Here is a 20,304-nt window from a genome sequence, read left to right on the forward strand (position 1 = left end):
ATGGCCTATAATGCTGGGATCCTCTGCCCTTGGGTACCCGAGGAGAGGGGCGTTGGTTCCTCTTGTTCCTGTCCTCCTGTAGATGGGGTACTGGGGAATCACCCCATTTGTCGGCTAATTTGTCCAGGTCGCTTCCGAATAGGAGTGTTCCTCTAAAGGGCATTCTCATGAGCCTAGTCTTAGAGGTCACGTCAGCTGACCAGCTTCGAAGCCAGAGCTGTCTTCTGGCTGCCACTATGGACGAGAGGCTCCTGGCTGAGGTGCATATCAGGTCTGAGGTCGCATCCGTGAGGAATGATATTGCTGGGTCTAATGCCTCGATTGGCGTAGTTGCGTCCCTGGCCATAGTCAGGCAGGTGCGTGATACCACGGCGCAGCAGGCAGCGATTTGTAAGGTCATAGCTGATACATCGTAAGACTGCTTGAGGATGGATTCCTGCCGTCTGTCATTGGCATCCTTGAGTGAAGCTCCTCCCTCGACTGGTATGGTAGTGCGCTTTGTGGTGGTGCAGACCAGGGTGTCGACCTTGGGAAACCTCAGGAGTTCCTTCGTTGCGGGGTCCAAGGGGTAGAGAGCTTCTAGGGCTCGACCTCTCTTACAGGTGGCCTCTGGAGTGTCCCATTCCAGATCGATCAGTTGTTGTACAGCCTGTAGCGTAGGGAAATGGTGTGAGGTCTGGCGGAGCCCGGCCAGGAAGGGGCTCGCCTTGGACTCTGCTGTGTTGCATGTGTCTGGGATGGCCAATGCCTTCAGACTCGTGCCTACGAGATCTGATAATTCGTCTTTTGGGAAGAAGCGCATCTTGGCGTGATACAGTTCCGTTCCTGGAGGAAGTTCCCCCTCTTCCAGGGGTTCTGGTTCCTCCTCCGAATCATCTGTGTCCCCTAAGGGGAGGTATTTGTCCAGGGGAGGCTCTGGATCACTGGCGGGGGTTGTGGTTGTGCCACTGGTGGCCCTGTCTGTGCGTGGATGTAGGATTGCAGCTCAGTGAAGAATCCCAACCAGGTGAAGTTGCCTGGGACCGCATTGGGTCCGACAGCGCTTCCCGAGGGCCCCCACTATGGAAGGGCCGAGTCAGGAATAGAGAGGTCCGGGGTAGTCCTCTACAGGCTGAGGGGGACCTTGTCTCTTCTCCCCCCGAGCTTCTTCGCAGAGCAGGCACAGGGCAGAAGTCACCCCGGGCTGCGCCGCTCTCAGGTGACATGCAGGGCAGAGGACTGGACCTTTAGCTGTGTTGGACGGCAGTGCCATGATTTGCACGTGTATCCTGTACAGGTGCGTGTGCCGGGAAGCCTGGTTATGCATTCCGAGTGCGCCTACGTTGTGCGCGTAGGAACGGAAGATGCGCGCGGGCCTAGTTGTGCACTTGGCACCCCTGGGCGTGCCGCTGTGCGCCCGGTCCCGATGTGCGTGTTGCTGTGCGCACAGCGTAGATGCGCGTGCCGCTATGCGCACAAGTATTTTGTGCGCCCAGCTGGCCACTGTGCGCACGGCTCAGTTGTGCGGACGATGCGGTGACCCGGGGGGGGGGGGGGGGGGAGGTGCCGGCGACCATGTGGTAAGATGGCGGCCCCCCCAGGGGGTCTCCACGGGGGAGGACCCTCTTGCCGGATCAGGGTCTAGCCCGGATGGGGCTGCTCAACCCGAATGTACAGATGCCGGAGGGACGATCTGTGCGGCTGTCCGAGCCTCAAAGACCAGAAACTTAGAGAAAGTTTTCTAGTTTACCTTGTCTCGGCGCTTCCCGGTCCTCAGCCGGGCGGTCTCCGGCTGCGGGAGGAGAAGGAATTACCTTCACCTCCACGCTCGGTTCTGCACCCGCTGCCTCTCAGCCGCTCCCTTTCCCGGGGGCTAAGTCCACGCCGGGACCGAGGCTTACTTCTGAGGGATCTCGGAAATCACCTCAGGAAATCTAGACTGGGGGAGGGACTCTTAGGTATCACCGCAGGAGAACGGGGCTCGATTTGGAGGTAAGGTTTTCTTTGTTTCTTCTTTAAATTTGGAGTTTGGTTTTCTAATGCTGTGCAAGCGGGTGTGAAGTCCTGAACTGCTATGGAGATGGAAAAAACTGGAGAGCAAAGCCTCGTGCACGGGTATATGTAGTGCTGATGTCAGATTGAAATCTGATTCCGTCTCCAATTGCTATCAGGAGCACACTATACCCAATGGTCCTGAGTCCATCTGCTACACGCTAGGAAATGTGCGTTGAGTGAAAAAGAATTTTCTCCGATTAGTTTTAAATGTGCTATATGCTAATTCATGGAGTGCCCCCTAGTCCTTCTATTATCCAAAAGAGTAAATAACTGATTCACATTTACCCGTTCTAGACCTCTCATGATTTTAAAGACCTCTATCATATCCCCCCCCCTTAGCCGTCTCTTTTCCAAGCTGAACAGCCCTAACCTCTTCAGCCTTTCCTCATAGGGGAGCTGTTTCATCCCCTTTATCATTTTGGTTGCCCTTCTCTGTACCTTCTCCATCTCATCTGTATCTTTTTTGAGATGCAGTGACCAGAACTGTACACAGTATTCAAGGTGTGGTCTCACCATGGAGCGATACAGAGGCATTATGACATTTTATGTTTTATTCACTATTCCATTCTTAATAATTCCAAACATTCTGTTTGCTTTTCTGACTGCCATAGCACACTGAGCTGACAATTTTCTCAGCTTACTGCTGTAATCAGTAGGCTATTCTTTTTTTTATACTGTGGTTTACAACTGCTTCAAGGGCATAAACCCCATAGCTTTAGTATCTTTGAACTACATCAGTATAACCAACCATCTTTGTCTCTTTCAAAAACTTTTCCCATTTTTTTCTTCAAGCTAATTAACAATTTTAACCAGGATCACCTCCGTTGACAAAAAGAAAATTAGGTCCTTACCCTTTGCTAATTTTCGTTCCTGTAGTACCAAGGATCAGTCCAGACTCCTGGGTTTTGCCCCCCCTCTAGCAGATGGAGACAGAAGTTTACAAACCAAACTCCGCCTATATCTAGGCTGGTGCCACCTACAGTCTGGCAGTATTACTTAATGTCAAAGCAGAACCACAGCAAAATTCACGAAACTCATTCACAATTCACCTCAACCGCAACGTTAACCCCCCCAACTGGGGAACCGAACTCGAGGTATGAACAGTAACACATCAGGAATGATAAAATACAGACTAGACAGGCCCTCCGGCAACAACCGAAAACTTGGGCGGGACTCTGATCCTTGGTACTACAGGAACGAAAATTAGCAAAAGGTAAGGACCCTAATTTTCTTTTCCCTGTACGTACCAGGATCAGTCCAGACTCCTGGGATGTACCAGAGCTTACCTTACTTGGGTCGGGAGCCGGAGAGGCCTGCTCGAAGCACTCCTTCTCCAAACCCCGTCGACCCTGGAGCTTGAACATCCAAATGATAGTGCTGTGCAAACGTGTGGACCGATTTCCAGGTGGCCGCCCTACAGATCTCCTCTGTAGGAATGTGATGGCATTCCGCCCATGAAGCGGCCTGAGCGCGAGTAGAATGAGCTCGCAGCCCAGCGGGCAAAGACCTACCCTGCAAAAGGTATGCCGACCGAATGGCCTCCTTCAGCCACCGGGCAATCGTAGTCTTAGAGGCTGCCTTTCCTCGCCTCGGACCCCCATAGAGAACGAAAAGGTGGTCCGACATTCTGAATGCATTTGTGACCTCTAAATACTGCAGCAAAGCAAGTCGGACATCCAACTTACGAAGATCCTTAGCCATAGGATCCGAAACATGTGTCTGCCCAAACGATGGCAGCTCGACCGTCTGATTCATGTGAAACGAGGAAACCACTTTGGGCAAAAAGGAAGGCACCGTCCGCAACGAAATTCCCGAGTCCGAAATCCGCAAAAAAGGCTCCCGACACGACAGAGCCTGCAATTCAGAAATCCGTCGCGCCGATACCCATGGCCACCAAGAAAACCACCTTCAGAGTTAGATCCTTGAGCGTAACCCTACGGAGAGGCTCGAAAGGTGCTGTACACAAAGCTTTAAGGACCACATTCAAACTCCAGGACGGGCAAGGCTGCCTAAACGGAGGCTGCAATTGTCTCGCTCCTCTAAGAAAATGCACTACATCCGGATGCGCTGCTAACGATGTTCCATGAATCCGTCCCCGTAGGGACCCCAGCGCTGCCACCTGCACCCGCAGCGAACTACAGGAGAGACCCTTGGACAAACCCTCCTGTAGAAAAAGAAGTATGTCCGAGATGGCCGCACGAGTGGGCGCCACTCTGTCTCAATACACCAGGACTCAAAAACTCTCCATACCCTGACATAAGCCAACGACGTAGACTTCTTACGGGAACGCAGCAGAGTAGAAACCACCGTCTCCGCGTATCCCTTTGACCTCAACCGTTTCCTCTCAAAAGCCATGCCGCTAGACAAAAGCGATCCACCAGATCGAAACAAACGGGCCCCTGATGCAAGAGGTCCGGTAGAAACGGAAAACGAAGTGGCCCCTCGATCGCTAGATTCAGAAGATCCGCGAACCACGGCCTTCTTGGCCATTCCGGAGCAACTACTATCACGTCCGCTGGGTGCTGCTCGATCCGACGCAACACCCTGCCGATGAGAGGCCATGGAGGAAACACGTAGAGGAGCACATCTGTCGGCCACGGCACCACCAGGGCGTCCACTCCTTCCGCTGCCGTCTCCCGACGACGCGCAAAAAACCTGGGAGCTTTGGCATTCTGGAAGGTAGCCATCAGGTCTACCGCCGGCGTGCCCCACCGAGCACAAACGAGTTGGAATGCTTCCTCCGCGAGCTCCCACTCTCCGGGATCCAGCCAGTGGCGACTGAGAAAATCCGCTTGGACGTTCTCCACCCCGGCTATGTGAGAAGCCGCAATACTGGTCAGGTGGGACTCCGCCCATCTCATCAATAACCGGGCTTCGGACGCTCCAACTGACTCCTGGTCCCCCCCTGACGATTGATGTAAGCTACCGTGGTCGCATTGTCCGACAGGATCCTGACGACCGACCTCAGATAAGCGGAAGGAACCGCAAAAGAGCCAGCCTCACTGCTCGAGTTTCCAACCAATTGATGGTCCATGACGCCTCTCGCGGCGACCACTGCCCCTGGACCGACTGTCCGCCACAGACTGCTCCCCAGCCGGACAGGCTGGCGTACATGGTAACCACCGTCCATGATGGTGTCTCCAAAGAGACCCCTCGACTCAAGTTGTCCGGGCAGAGCCACCAGGTCAAGCTGTCTCTGGCATCCTGGGTCAGTGGCAAGGAGAGGAAGAAATCCTCCGATACTGGGCGCCAGCGGGAGAGCAACGCTGACTGTAACGGACGCATATGAGCGAATGCCCATGGAACCAATTCCAGAGTGGAGTTCCTAGATCCCAATACTTGTAAGTAGTCCCATACTACCGGTATCGGTCTTCTCAACAACCTTCGGATCTGTCCCTGCAACTTCACCATGCGCTCCTGCGTAAGTGACACCGTGCCTTGACACGTGTCGAACGAAGCTCCCAAATACTCCAGGGTTTGCGACGGAACCAGATGGCTCTTGGCTACATTGACCACCCAGCCCAGCGATCTCAACAGCTGGAGAACTCGCTGAACCGCCGCTTGACAGAGCACTTTGGACTTGGCCCGAATCAACCAGTCGTCCAAATACGGATGCACCAACAGCACTTCCTCGCGGAGTCTCGCTGCCACCACCACCATAATCTTGGTGAACGTGCGAGGGGCCGTTGCCAGGCCAAATGGCAACGCCTGAAACTGGAAATGCTGACCCATTACCGCAAATCGAAGAAACTGCTGGTGGTCCGGCTGAATGGCAATGTGTAGGTATGCTTCCGTGAGATCCAGGGATGCCAAGAACTCTCCCTTCCTTACCGACGCGATCACCGAATGCAATGTTTCCATTCGGAACCGAGGAATCCTCAGACACCTGTTGACCGCTTTTAGATCGAGAATGGGACGGAACGTTCCTTCCTTCTTGGGCACTACGAAGTAAATGGAGTATCGGGCCTGTCGGAGCTCCTCGGGAGGCACCGGAACAATTGCCCCGAGATCTCGCAGCCGAACTAGGGTCGACCGTACCGCCCGGCGCTTTTCTGAAAAACCGCAAGGCGACACCAGGAAACACCGGGACAGCCGGTGTGAAAAATCTAACGCGTAACCGTGTCTTATCACTTCTAGTACCCACTGATCGGATGTGATCCTGGTCCATTCCTCGTAAAACCGGCTTAACCTGCCGCCAATCTTGGGTACGACGGAACGGACCGGCCTCACATCATTGTACAGGCTTCCCGCCTTGCACATTCTGACCGGCTCCCGGATGACCGAAACGGCGCCCACGAAAGGACTGAGAATACGACTGCTGCCGGGTAGCACTGTGACGAAACGAGGAGGCCGATCCTCGAGTCGTCCGTGGTTGGCGACCGCCACGAAAACGAGGACGAGAGGCTGGCGCCCCACGGTACCTGGGCCTATCCTCTGGCAAGCGATGCACCTTATTCTCGCCTAAGGATTCAATCAGATCCTCCAATTCCTTGCCAAACAACAACTTCCCCTTAAAGGGTAAGGAGCCCAACCGTGCCTTGGAAGTCCCGTCCGCCGCCCAATGACGGAGCCATAGCAGCCGCCGCGCCGCTACCGCCGATACCATAGTTCTGGCCGATGTGTGCAACAGATCATAAAAGGCATCTGCACTATAGGCAATGACCGCCTCCAAACGACTTGCCTGGCGCACCTCATCCGAAGACAAGGACTCGTTGGCCAAAAGCTGTTGCGCCCAGCGAAGCCCTGCTCTCAGAGAAAAATTACTGCAAATCGCCGCACGAATACCCAGCGCCGAGACCTCAAAGATTCGTTTAAGCTGAACTTCCAACTTTCTATCCTGTAAATCCTTAAGCGCAGTACTGCCGGTCACCGGGATAGTGGTCTTCTTCGTTACCGCTGCCACCGCCGAATCTATTTTCGGTAAGCGCAACAGCTCCAGCACGTCCTCTGGTAGGGGATATAATTTATCCATGGCTTTAGCCACTTTCAGCCCCAAATCTGGAGTACCCCACTCCTTAAAAAGTAAATCCGACGCTGAGAAATGTAATGGAAACGCTGAGGAAGGACCCCTTAGCCCCAACACGCCTCTGCCCGAGACGAGATTCAACCTGTGGAAGCGGGATTCCCAGCTCCCCCAGGATCTCCGGAATGAGGGGCCCCAGTTCGTCTTTCCTAAACAATCTGACAACCTTCGGATCATCCCCCTCAGCTCCATGAGGTACTGTCGAGTCTTTGGACCCCGTTTCTCCGTCACCCCCCACCCCCCTCGGGGGTTGGGACGGGAAATCCTGGGCCTCCATTGGTTCCTCCGGTTCTTCTGACTCCGTAGAGGAGTCTTGTTGGCCCCCTGCCCCCCGAGATCGAAGGGGTCGGACCCTGGCTGGACCCTCAGGCCCCGGCCCAGACTTTGCTCTTTTTTCTGCCGTGGGACCTAGGTCCGAGGGCGGATTTCCCTGGGTCCGCTTTCGTGCCATGCGGCGGGCCTTAAAGGCCTTGTGCATAAGTAGCACAAACTGGGAATTAAAAGAGGAGTCGGAGGACCCCTCATCTTCCCCTTCTTCCACGGAGGAATCCTCTCTGGTGGGCCCCGCAGGCCTCATCCCCCCAGCAGGTCCCTGCTGGGGTGACAAACGCGGCGGGGCGTCCACTTCCCCGCTCTCCCTCCGGCCCGCGCTTTTCTCGGCTTCCCGAGAAGAAAACATGGCTGCTGTTCCCGCCGAAAAAGTTTCTAAAATGGCCGCCGCCGGCGCCGCCGAAGACAACCCCCCTGATACCGCTGAGGAAGTTGCGGTGGACCCCGGCGCGAGGCTGCCTACACCTCCCCGGGTTCCCGACGCCGGCGTCGATCCTCCCTCTCCCCCTCCCATACACCCGGAGCACAGGCTGTCCCTGGACAGCCGCGCCGCCGCAGGCCCGGCAAGCCGCTTGCCGAGGCATGATCGCCGCGAAACGAGGAGAAGAGCCGCGCATCCAAAACAGCAACACAGAACCCTCCCTCGCCCGCCGTGCGAATCGAAGGAGAGAGAGAGAGAAAAACCCCGGTGGAACAGCCTACAACCAAGAAAAAACCACAAAACAGAGAAAAACCAACTTTTTTTTTTTTCTTTTTCTTAAATTACCTCGTGTCCGGAGCCAGCTGGGGGGAGTGAGCCGGTACCACCGGTATCACCCCCAGTCCTGAATTGCCGGATATGGGGCTCCCCCACTCCTCGGCTGCCTCTACCAGGGGGAACGGTCCCCTCAGGACCTTACCCTCCCCTGGGAGGCAGGGGCCGGGACCAGCAGGCAAGCCTCTGTGGTCCTCTCCCCCCTATCACTAACACCTACCTTTTTTTTTTTTTTTTTTTTTTTTAAATTCAAAACTACTTTCCTTTTTTTTTTTTTTTTTTACAATCGCCTAACTCCTAGGCCCAAAACACACAGACTGTAGGTTTTGCACCCTCTCCACCTGCTAGGAGACAGAAGAATACTGCCAGACTGTAGGTGGCACCAGCCTAGATATAGGCGGAGTTTGGTTTGTAAACTTCTGTCTCCATCTGCTAGAGGGGGTCAAAACCCAGGAGTCTGGACTGATCCTGGTACGTACAAGGAAATTCCACTTTTCTGAGTAAGGAATGAATTCCTTAGCCTGATGACCACCGTTCTTGTTTGCTTGCAAGATCTTATGTCTACGGACATATTTTTACTCTAATTAAACCTCTCCCAATCATCTTTTTCTCCTAAGAAAAACATCTTTCAATATATGAAAGCTTTCAAATGCCTCCTTTATTAGTTGGGTGGCTCTCTATATATTTTTTCTAACATTTAGATATTCTTTGAGAATCTGTACCTACAAATGAATCCTGCACTCCCAATGTGACTTGATGAATACACTACAGAGTGGAAGGATGATATCCTGGTCTCGTTTCCATGGCCCATTGAAATGCACATCAGCATTTGCCTAGTTTTGGCTACTCCTGCCCAACTTGCTCCTTTGGACCTGGTTATCAATGAGTATGCTCAGGTCCTTACACCACTTTATATCCAATTGCCTGTTTTAACTCTTCTACAAGTTCTCTCTCCATCTGGAGCTCTGTCAGAAGGATGTTCTTAGTTGATCTCTGTATTGTGCCTGTCAGAGAAATCTCCTTTGGTTACCACTTACTGCATTTGAGAACTGAACTTGATTCACGTAATAAAAATTGTAAATGCAAAAATAAGAAATACCTAAAGTATTCTTCTTGTCATGGCATTTTGATTTGAATGCCAGGATAATCTTTTTCATGAGGTCATCAATTGCAGCGTTGGATGGGGCACAAACCAGAACTCTATTACGTTTGTTCTTTGTGTTCAGGTTCTGAGGTGGCATCTCATTGCTGCGCTTCTGTTGATTAAACAGAAAGGAGGCACTCTATATTGTATGATACCAAACCTGACTCACTTTACACAAGCCAGAAAAAAACAGCATGCAAGTGACAGAACTATTCCCTTTTTCACACAATAGATTAGCAAAATACATATTTTTAGATTATTCAGATGGTAATTAGAAATAAAAATAAATAAATTTTCCTGTATTTTGCTTGAGGTGTTACTACCATTCCAAATTTTGAAAGCAATTTTGAGAGAATCTAACTAGTACTGGTGTCCTTTCTGTGCTACCATAACTTCTATTGTGCTTTGCCTTTCTCTATTAAAATTAGTTATTGCCCAAGGCATATCAATGCAATACAAATGCCCTGTCATGAGTTACTGCTACAATAAAAATATTACTTTCCACCTGCTTCTTTGCCTCTGACAGAGATGAGAGGAGCAGATCATAACCCATCCTCTCATTCCCAGATACTGTACCTCGATCAGGATTCGGTGCAGGAGACCCACAATAGTCTCAGATTTCCCTGTGCCAGGTGGGCCATGGATCAGGCAGATGCGGGGAAGTCTTGGATACTGTCTTACCATAGCAAGGGCTGTTTCAATGGTTTTTTTCTGATCCTCATTGTACTCTTTTGTGTATGACAACTATGAAAGCAACACGGATATTTTGTTTAGAAACTTTTCAAAAAACAAGATCAGCTAGACCAGATGTATCGACTAATATCGTATCGAACCTTGCAGTTTTCCAAAAGGGAAGATTTACACAGAAGGAAGCTTGCAGACCTATCGACTTTAACCTTCAAAATCTTTGGTTAGGAGAGGTGGTGTGGTCTGACAGTTATATTATCAAATTACAAATCAAGAGAATTCTCTGGCCACAAGATCAATCCCTGTATTGTTGCCAACTATAGGCCACTTTGGGTAAAGGAGAGTTGCTTACCTGTCACAAGTATTCTGAGGATAACAGGATGTCAGTTCTCACAAGTGGGGTGACATCCTCTGATGGAACCCAGCTCGTAACTTTTATGTCACAGTTTTTAGAACTTGATTATGCCCTTCTCGGCCTGTGCAAACTAGCATACCACCACATGTCCATGCAAAGGTCATTCATTCTACTTTTTTAGCTTATACTTAGAGAAGCCAACTCCAAGGGAAGGCATGCAGGCAGATAGGTTAAGAAAATAAGAAGTTGCCTTACTGAATCAGACCAAGGGTCCATCAAGCTCCACATTCTGTTTCCAATAGTGGCCAATCCAGATTACAAGAATCTGGCAAGTACCCAAAGATTAAATAGATCCCGTGCTACTAACACCAGTAACAGCAGTGGCTATTCCCTAAGTCAACTTAATTAACAGCAGTTTATGAATTCCGCCAAGAACTTATCCAAACCTTTTTTTAAAGCCAGCTACACTAACTGCACTAACCACAAGCTCCAGCAATGAATTCCAGAGCTTAATTGTGCATTGAGTGAAAAAGAATTTTCTCAGTTTTAAATGTGCTACTTGCTAACTTTGTGAGAACTAACATCCTGCTATCCTCAGAAAATACTTGTTACAGGTAAGCGATTCTGCTTTTCTGACAAGTAGCAAGATGGCAGTCCTCATAAGTGAGGAATCCCTAGTTATAGACTGTTCCGAATGAAAAAAAGGGGAAAAAAACAGTGCCAATAAGAACTGTTTTATTGGCAACATGCCTGTTTTTTCCTTCTTCCATATTTTCTTATGAAGGGTAGCCTGGAACAAAAACAGCTGGCCCAAAGAGGGAATATGCACTTGGGTTCTATACCTTAAAGAGATTCTGCACGACAGTGTCGAATTTTAAGTCAAGTCTTCACTTGACCTAGTCCAGCTTACTTTATATGCTTTGTCTGCTAGGTTATTCTGCACTGAGCTCAAATAGATTACTTAAGGGTTAAACTGAAAATATATGCTTCCATAAAATATGTTGAAATTACTTTGCAGTGCATAAGTCACATCAAAGGATATTTTGCTTAAGGCACATCACAGATGTCTCTACAAAGAGCTTCAGCTACTAGGAAATGCATTTCAGACAGCTATCAAAGTGTAGATAGAGCTATATCAAATAAAATTTAGTATATGGTATGAATGTGGTTTTAACTAAATGTTAGAAGGATGGGTGGCATTTAGGTGCTGAAATTAACCTTTTGTATTTTCAAAATATAAATATTTCTGCCATTTAGTAAGCGTGATAGTATTTTTAAATATAGTAAAATAGCCTGGTTCAAAGCACCAATTTGCTCAGAGACATAGAAGTGCTTATGATGTCACATATGTGTTCACTGTCTATTAGGAGATGAAAGGAAAATTGGGTTCTCACCTGCTAATTTTCGTTCCTGTAATACCATGGATCAGTCCAGACCGCTGGGTTGTGTCTCCTTTCCAGCAGATGGGGTCAGAGAACAAACTGAAAGACACCCCCTCTTATACTGGTGTGTCACCTACGATCCTTCAGTATAATCCATACCATAGCAGAATGAAACAGATCATAACTTCAACACAAGAACCAATGGCTATATCAAACCATGTAATGAAGAAACTGTTTAACGTTCCAGAAGCTTATGTATATGGAGGGAGTACTTCCCTAAGTAACGTACAGGCTGCTCACTGAAAATATTCTGCAGAATAAAAAAGGAAAAATGATACCAAACAGGACTCTCCAGATGCCAATGGGCAGGGCGACTGGACTGATCCATGGTACTACAGGAATGAAAATTAGCAGTTGAGAACCCAATTTTCCTTTCCCTGTACGTACCAGGATTAGTCCAGACCGCTGGGATGTACCCAAGCTGCCCTAAATGGGGTGGGACCTGGAAAGTCCCGTTCGAAGAACGCTACTGCCAAAACTGTCGCCATCCAGAGAACGGACATCCAAACGGTAATGCTTAGCAAAAAAGTGTGTAGTGACTTCCAAGTAGCTGCTCTACAAATCTCCTGCGGCGAAACAGTGACTTTCAGCCCAAAATGCAGTCTGAGACTGAATGGAATGTGCTTTTAAACCTTCCAGCACTTCACGGCCAAGGCATATGTCGAGGCTATTGCTTCCTTCAACCAACCATCGGGCAATAGTGGCTTTGGAGGCCCTATGTCCTCTCTTAGGACCACTCCATAAGATGAACAGATGATCAGACAAACGAAACGCATTCGTCACTTCCAGATAGCTCAGAAGAATCTGTCACACATCCAATCGTCGCAGGTCACGAGCCTGTGGCGAATCCCTATCCAAATCCGTGGAGGCAGGCAACTCCACAGTCTGATTCAAATGAAACTCTGACACGACCTTCGGAAGAAGAAAAGAGGGGACCATCTGAAGAGATACCCCAGAATCCGAAATCTGGAGAGAAGGCTGCCTACATGACAAAGCTTGAAGCTCCGAGATACGCCGAGCCGACGTGATAGCTACTAAGAAGATTTTCTTTAACGTCAAATCCATAAAGGTGGCCTGTTTCACAGGCTCAAAAGGTAGACCACATAGGCCCCAGAGAACCAGATTTAAACTCCAAGAAGGACATACCGGACGAACCGGAGGATTCAGATGCTTTGCCCCTCTCAGGAAACGCGCCACATCTGGATGCGATGCCAGGGATGTTCCGTCAATCTTGCCCCGCAAACACCCCAGGGCCACTACCTGAACCCTGAGGGAGCTGCACGCCAAACCTTTCTTCAGGCCCTCCTGCAAGAAAGCTAGAATATGGACAACAGAGGTGTGAAGTGGGGACACATTCAAACCGCCACACCAAGAATCGAAAACTTTCCAGACTCGAACATAGGTGAGCGATGTAGACGCCTTCCATGCCCTCAATAAGGTGGAAATAACCGAATCCGTATAACCCTTCTTCCTCAACTGTTGCCTCTCATAAGCCAAGCCGCTAGACAAAAGCGATCCACCTTATCGAAAAATACTGGACCCTGCCGCAGAAGATTCGGTAGATGACCAAGACGAAGAGGACAGTCCACTGCTAGATTGATCAGGTCCACGAACCACGGCCGCTAGGGCCACCCCAGAGCCACAAGTATGACTGAGCTGGTGTGCCTCTCTATCCTTCGCAATACCTTGCCCACCAATGGCCATGGAGGAAAGACGTACAAGAGAATGTCGCGAGGCCATGGCAGGACCAGAGCGTCGACACCTTCTGCCCCGTGCTCCCTTCTGCAACTGAAGAACTGAGCCGCCTTGACATTTCTCTGAGTGGCAATCAAATTGAAGCAAGGTATCCCCTACCGATGAGTCACAAGACGCATCGCTTCGCCGGACAGTTCCCACTCCCCAGGATCTAGCTGCTAACTAAATCCGCCTGAATGTTGTTGACGCCGGCTATGTGGGAGGCTGCCAACTGCACCAGATGGTGCTCTGCCCAGCGCATCAAGCGATCTGCCTCCAACACCACCGGACGACTTCTGGTTCCGCCCGACAACTGATGTAAGCCACTGTTGTCACATTGTCCAACAACACTCGCACCGAACGACGGCTCACTAGGGGAAGGAAACTGCAACGCCAGCCAAACCGCCCTGGTCTCCAAGAGATTTATGAACCACTGAGCCTGATGCCCTGTCCCAATGACCCTGCACTACCTGCAATTGGCAAACTGCTCCCCATCCGGAGAGACTGGCGTCCATCGTCATGACCACCCACTGGGGCTCCTCCAGGTCCATCCCGCGCTGCACATGGGCCGGAATCAACCACCATTGGAGACTGGACCTGGCCGGATCCTCGAGTGGTAGACGGACTTGGAACTCCTCCGATTTCGGGTCCCATCGAGATAGTAACGTCCTCTGCAATGGCCGCATATGAGCAAAAGTCCAAGGGACTAACTCCAGAGTAGACGCCAAAGAACCAAGCACCTGCAAGTAATCCCAAACTCGGGGCAGTGGTAGGGACAACAGCCGCCGTATCTGAGCCATCAACTTGTCGCTTCGCTCCTGCGTGAGAAACACTTTGCCGATCGACGTGTTGAAACGAACCCCCAAGAAGTTCAGTATCTGGGATGGAACTAATTGACTTTTGGCAAAACTGACTACCCAACCAAGGGACTGTAGCCTGGTCACCACGGAGTGAACTGCCTTCCGACAAAGCTCCTCCGACTTTGCGCGGATGAGCCAATCGTCCAGATAGGGATGCACCAAGATTCCTTCCCTCCTGAGGGCCGCAGCTACAACCACCATGACTTTGGTGAAAACGCGGGGCGCCGTTGCCAACCCGAACGAGAGTGCCTGAAACTGATAGTGCTCACCCAGAATCATGAACCGGAGAAACCGCCGATACAGTTTGCGGATCCCTATGTGAAGATACACTTCTGTCAGATCCAAAGAAGCCAAATAATTCTCTGGAGTGGACGGCCGCAATGACAGAGCGGAGAGTTTCCATGCAAAACGAGGGACCTGGAGCGCCTTGTTTACCTTCTTCAGATCCAATATTGGACGGAATGAGCCTTCCTTCTTGGGCACCACGAAATAAATGGAGTATCTGCCGGTCCTGCATTCCTCCGGTGGGACTGGGACAATGGCCCCTAGCTCTTTCAACTGGCGCAGAGTTTGAAGTAATGCCGTCCATTTGGCGCAGGCCCCGCAGGGCGACATGACAAACAGTTCTCGCAATGGGCATGCAAAATCCAAAGCATAGCCGTGTTCAATAATGCTTAGCACCCACTGGTCTGACGTAATCTTGACCCACTCCTAGAGAAAAAGACAGGCGGCCGCCTATCACCGAACAGAGGAGTGGGCCTGGACACCTTCATTGGGAGGACTTGCCCTGGAAGACCCCTGAGGACCACCGTCGCGGGGAGGCCTGCGTCCATGAAAGGAATGAGGCCAATCTTGCGACCTCGACGACTGACGCGAATTGAATGCTGGGGCTCTGGACTGCCGAAGCTTGCGCTGCCCTCAATAGCGCGGATGAGCTGATCTGAAAAACTTGGGAGCCCTCGGTTTATCTTCTGGCAACCTGTACACCTTATTGTCCCCAAGGGACTTAATAAAAAGGCCTCCAGCTCATCCCCGAACAAAAATTTGCCTTTAAAAGGAAGATTGCCCAACTGGGTTTGGAGGAAACATCTGCCGACCAGTTGTGGAGCCACAGAAGCCTTCTCGCTGAGATCGCCGAAGCCATATTATGCGAAGATGCCCGAGGAAGGTCCTTACAAGGCATCCGCAGTGTAAGCCACTGCGGACTCCAAGCGATTTGCTTGTTCCGCCTCTGCCGGAGGCAGCTCCTGCGAGGTGAGCAGCTGCTGTACTCATCTAAGGGTCATTCTTTGCATAAGGCTACTGCACACCGCTGCTCAAAAGCAAAGCGCCGATACCTCAAAAATCCGTTTGAGGAGAACTTCCAGCCTCCGGTCCTGAATATCCTTCAAAGCGGTCGCACCTGCGACCGGGATGGTCGTCTGCTTGGTGACAGCCGAGATGGCCACGTCTACCTTCGGGACCCTAAGGATGGCCAAGGATTCATCTGGTAACGGGTAGAGCTTTTCCATAGCTCGCCCCACCCGAAGAGTAACCTCGGGAGCTTCCCATTCCTGGGTCACAAGCTGCAGCAGCACTGGATGAAAAGGAAACTGAGCCGGGGGGGCCTTAAGTCCCGAGAAAACCGGGTCCCCTCTGGTAGCTTCGGCGCTCGGCTGCGGCGCCTCAATATCAAGCTCTGCCAGAACGCAGGGAATTAGGTGATCCAGTTCCTCCTTCCGGAACAATCTGAGTACCCTCGGATCATCCCCCTCGACTGGGGTGGACCCATCAACATCCCCGTCCAAAGTTCCCATGAGGGAGTCCTGCGTAAGAAGATCGGGAGGATTGCCAGCAGGGTCTGCAGAGCAGTCCGGGATGACCTGGTCCGCCCCTCTTCTGGGCGCAGCTGACCCCTCCAGGAATCGAGCAACCTTAGCTTGCGGAGGCTCCGAAGCCTACAACTCTGCTTCAGCCTCCAGACAGGCTTTGTGCATCAATAGCACAAATTTAGAGGAAAATAAAGCCTGGCCTTTTAAGGCTCCCCCCGGGGAGGGTCCGAATCAGGAGAGGGCCAGGCAAAGGATTCCTAGGCCTGACAGGGCTCAAAGTTGGTGGGGAACGTGGGGAAGGAAGGTCCCCTCCCCCTACATCTATCCCTGCTGAGCCGCATGGTGCCTGTATAATGGCCGCTGTTCCAGCGCTGGACGCGGCCGAGGCTGCCCGAGGTCGGTGGGAGTGAGATCTTCCCCTCTCAGCCCAATCACTTTCTGAAGGCGCTCCGGAGCCTCCCCCGACAGGCCTTCACCCCCGGGGAGGCACCAAATGCAGAGACTGTCGCGGGAGAGCCGATGCACCGGCTCCCCGCAAGCAGAACAGACTGAGCCTCACGGCATGCCGGCGCACAGAACAAACAGCACTAGCCCAAAAACGACAAAAATCTGCCCCTCCGGTGCCCCGTGAGAGCGGTGCACAGGTAAACAGCTGTTTCCTAAAACAGTCATGGCACAGCACAGCAAAGGCACTCGAGGAATTTTCTCTTCTCAGGGTGCTAGCGGGATGGACCGACCCACCGGTTAATCCCCCAACTCACCGGGTCAGTAGCAGCTCCGGGCACTCGGCTCTCGGGGAATTCCTCCCCAGCCGCGCCTCTACCAAGGCAGAAGCCTCAGGAGGATTAAAGCCGCTCTCAACCTATGAAGAAAAAACAATTCTAACTTTGGTTTTTTGTTTTTTTTTAAACAAGCTTGATTTAGCCAGAGGCACTAACTCTCTTAAAGAGACACTTTGCCCTAAAGACAAGAATCCTACACATTTTTTTTTCAATTAATTATTTACATTTTTTTGTTTTTTTTTTTAAAAGGATCAGTTCCGCAGGGTCTGTCTCTCATCTGCTGGAGTCAGAGAAATACTGAAGGATAGCAAATGTTGCTTAACTGTCACAGGTGTTCTCACAGGACAGCAGGATGTTAGTCCTCACATATGGGTGACATCACAGGATGGAGCCCAATCACGGAACACTTTTGTCAAAGTTTCCAGAACTTTGACTGGCCCCTATTGGGCATGCCCAGCATGGCACTAACCCTGCAGCCAGCAGGGGTCCCCCTTCAGTCTTATTTGAAAGCTACAGGCAGTGCCGAAAAATAAAACAAAACGTTACGAACCCAACACCGCGGGGCAGCGGGCGGGTTTCGTGAGGACTAACATCCTGCTGTCCTGTGAGAACACCTGTTACAAGTAAGCAAAATTTGCTTTCTCACAGGACAAGCAGGATGGTAGTCCTCACATATGGGTGAGTACCGAGCAGAGAATGTCTGAACCTACACCAAATGTCCCAAAGGCGTGCATCAGGCACAACAACTGGGGTGGAATTTGGGAGAGGGCATCCTGAACCCCACCGGGCAGGCGGAAGGGCGTTGGTACGTCATGTGGTAAACAGGTTATGAAGGACAGACTGGCCGAAGATAGAATCCTGTCTTCCGGCTTTGTCCAAGCAATAGTGGGCTGCAAAGGTGTGGAGAGAACACCAGGTGGCAGCCCTGCAAATGTCAGGAAGCGGTACCGATCGTAGGTGTGCTACTGAAGTCGCCATGGCCCTCACAGAGTGTGCTTTAACACGGTCTTGAAAAGGAATGCCTGCTTGCTGATAGCAAAAAGGATATGCAGTCCGCCAACCAGGAGGAGAGAGTCTGCTTACCCACAGGCTTTACCAACTTGTTAGGGTGGAAAGAGACGAACAATTGAGTGCTTTCCCTGTGGGCCGCTGTACGGTCTAGGTAAAAGGCTAGAGTCCGTTTACAGTCAAGGGTATGCAGAGCCTGTTCTCCTGGGTTGGCATGGGGAAAAAAGATAGGTAGTATGATGGATTGCTTTAGATGAAAATCCGAGACTATCTTAGGTAAGAATTTAGGGTGAGTGCAGAGTACCGCCCGGTCCTGCAGAAGTTTAGTGTAAGGCAGATAGGTAACTAGGGCCTGCAATTCACTAACTCTGCGCGCTGAAGTGATTGCCAAAAGGAAAATCACTTTCCATGTGAGATATCGGAGTTCACAAGAGTGAAGAGGCTCGAATGGTGGTTTCATGAGCCGACCCAGATCTAGATTAAGGTCCCAAGAAGGGGCCGGAGGATGTAATGGAGGCTTGATATTGAGCAAGCCTTTTAAAAAGCGTGTTACAAGGGGTTGTACTGATATAGGAACATCCCAGATACCCTTATGGAAGGTGGCTACTGCACTGACATGCATTCTGATGTAAGAGCTCTTTAGACCTGATTCTGACAAATGCCAAAGACAGTCCAGAAACTTCGGGATTGGACAGGAAAAGGGGTCAAGGGACTGAGAAGAGCACCATGACGTGAACCTTTTCCATTTGTAAGAGTAAGATTTTCTCGTGGAAGGCTTTCGCGAAGCAATCAAGACACGGGAAACTGGATCTGAAAGGTTAAGTGGTTGAAGTATTAACCTTTCAACATCCATGCCGTCAGGGACAAGGCTTGAAGATTGGGATGGCATAGGCTCCCGTCGTTTTGAGTGATCAGGAGTGGGTCCTTTCCTAAGGGAATGTGCCTGCGGATGGAGAGATCCTAAAGTATTGGAAAGCACACTTGGCGAGGCCAGTGAGTTGCTACAAGGATCATGGTTCCCTTGTCCTGATGCAACTTCACGAGAGCCTTCGAGAGAAGAGGAAGTGGAGGGAATGCATAAAGCAGACCAGATGCCCATGAGAGGGAGAATGCGTCTCTGGGTTGAGAGTATTTGCTGCAAATGAGGGAGCAGTACTTGTCCACTTTGTGGTTCTGAGGTGACGCAAAGAGATCTATTTGAGGATATCCCCATTGCTGGAAGATAAAGTTCGCTACTGAGGGGTTGAGAGACCACACGTGCGGTTGAAAGATGCGACTCAGCTGGTCTGACAGCACATTGTCCACTCCCAGCAAGTAGGTGGCCCTGAGGTACATCGAATGGGAGAGGGCTTCCGCCCAAATCTGCGCAGCTTCCTGACACAGAAGGAAGGAGCCCGTGCCTCCTTGTTTGTTGATGTACCACATGGCCACCTGGTTGTCCGTCTGGATCAGGATAACTTGATCTGAGAGGCGATCCTGAAATGCCCTGAGAGCATATTTGATTGCTCGAAGCTCCAGGAAATTTATTTGGTGTTTGGCTTCCTCTGGAGACTAAGATCCTTGTGTTTGCAGATCATCTACTTGGGCTCCCCACCCGAGGTTGGAAGCGTCAGTGGTGAGAATGATTTGAGGAGGCTGAATAGCTTGAGTCCATTGAGACCTCAGAGTCCAGTGCATGAGCCTCATGGCCAAGCAGGCTATTGGTGTGACATGGACTGAGGACACTATATGTCCCAGGAAGATGAGAAATTGGCGTGCAGTCTCAGCGTGCTGAAACTGCAGTTGGTGAGCAAGAGACACGATGGTCAGTGCTCGTTGTCGAGGCAGGAAAGCCTTTGCCTGTAAGGTGTCCAAGTCTGCCCCAATGAATGATAAGGTTTGAGATGGGACTAAGTAGGATTTGTCGTAATTGACGAGAAATCCTAATGAAATTAGTGTGTAAGGTTAGATTGAGGGACGACAGAGCAGCTTGCTGAGTGGGTGCCCTGATTAACCAATCGTCTAGACAGGGGTAGACGTGAACACCCTAGGTTCTTAGGAAGGCTGCAACCACTATGAGGAATTTCGTGAAGACGTGTGGTGCAGACGCTAGGCCGAATGGAAGCACTCAGTACTGGTAGTGCTTGGGGCCTACTAGAAACCTCAGGTATTTGCTATGAGATGGAGTTATCGCAATATGAGTGTATGCGTCCTGGAGGTCCAGAGAGCAGAGCCAGTCTCCTCTTTGTAGAAGCGGAAGAAGCGAGCTTAAGGTTACCATCTTGAACGTCTCTTGCTGGAGGTACTTTTTGAGGGCCCGTAGGTCCAGAATAGGACGAACGCCTCCCGATTTTTTGGGGG

At 50.9% G+C, this 20,304-nt stretch overlaps 1 protein-coding gene across 1 annotated transcript in view; it reads right to left on the bottom strand.

Annotated features, from left to right (window-relative positions):
• SETX (senataxin) overlaps positions 1-20,304 on the bottom strand; it is a 383,775-nt gene that overhangs the window by 114,644 nt on the left and 248,827 nt on the right. The window contains 2 exon segments of the mRNA XM_029613495.1: positions 9,241-9,397; positions 9,862-10,029. Coding sequence (XP_029469355.1) covers positions 9,241-9,397; positions 9,862-10,029 — 325 coding nt within the window.

Source organism: Rhinatrema bivittatum, chromosome 8 (assembly GCF_901001135.1).
Source record: "Rhinatrema bivittatum chromosome 8, aRhiBiv1.1, whole genome shotgun sequence".
NCBI lineage: Eukaryota > Metazoa > Chordata > Amphibia > Gymnophiona > Rhinatrematidae > Rhinatrema > Rhinatrema bivittatum.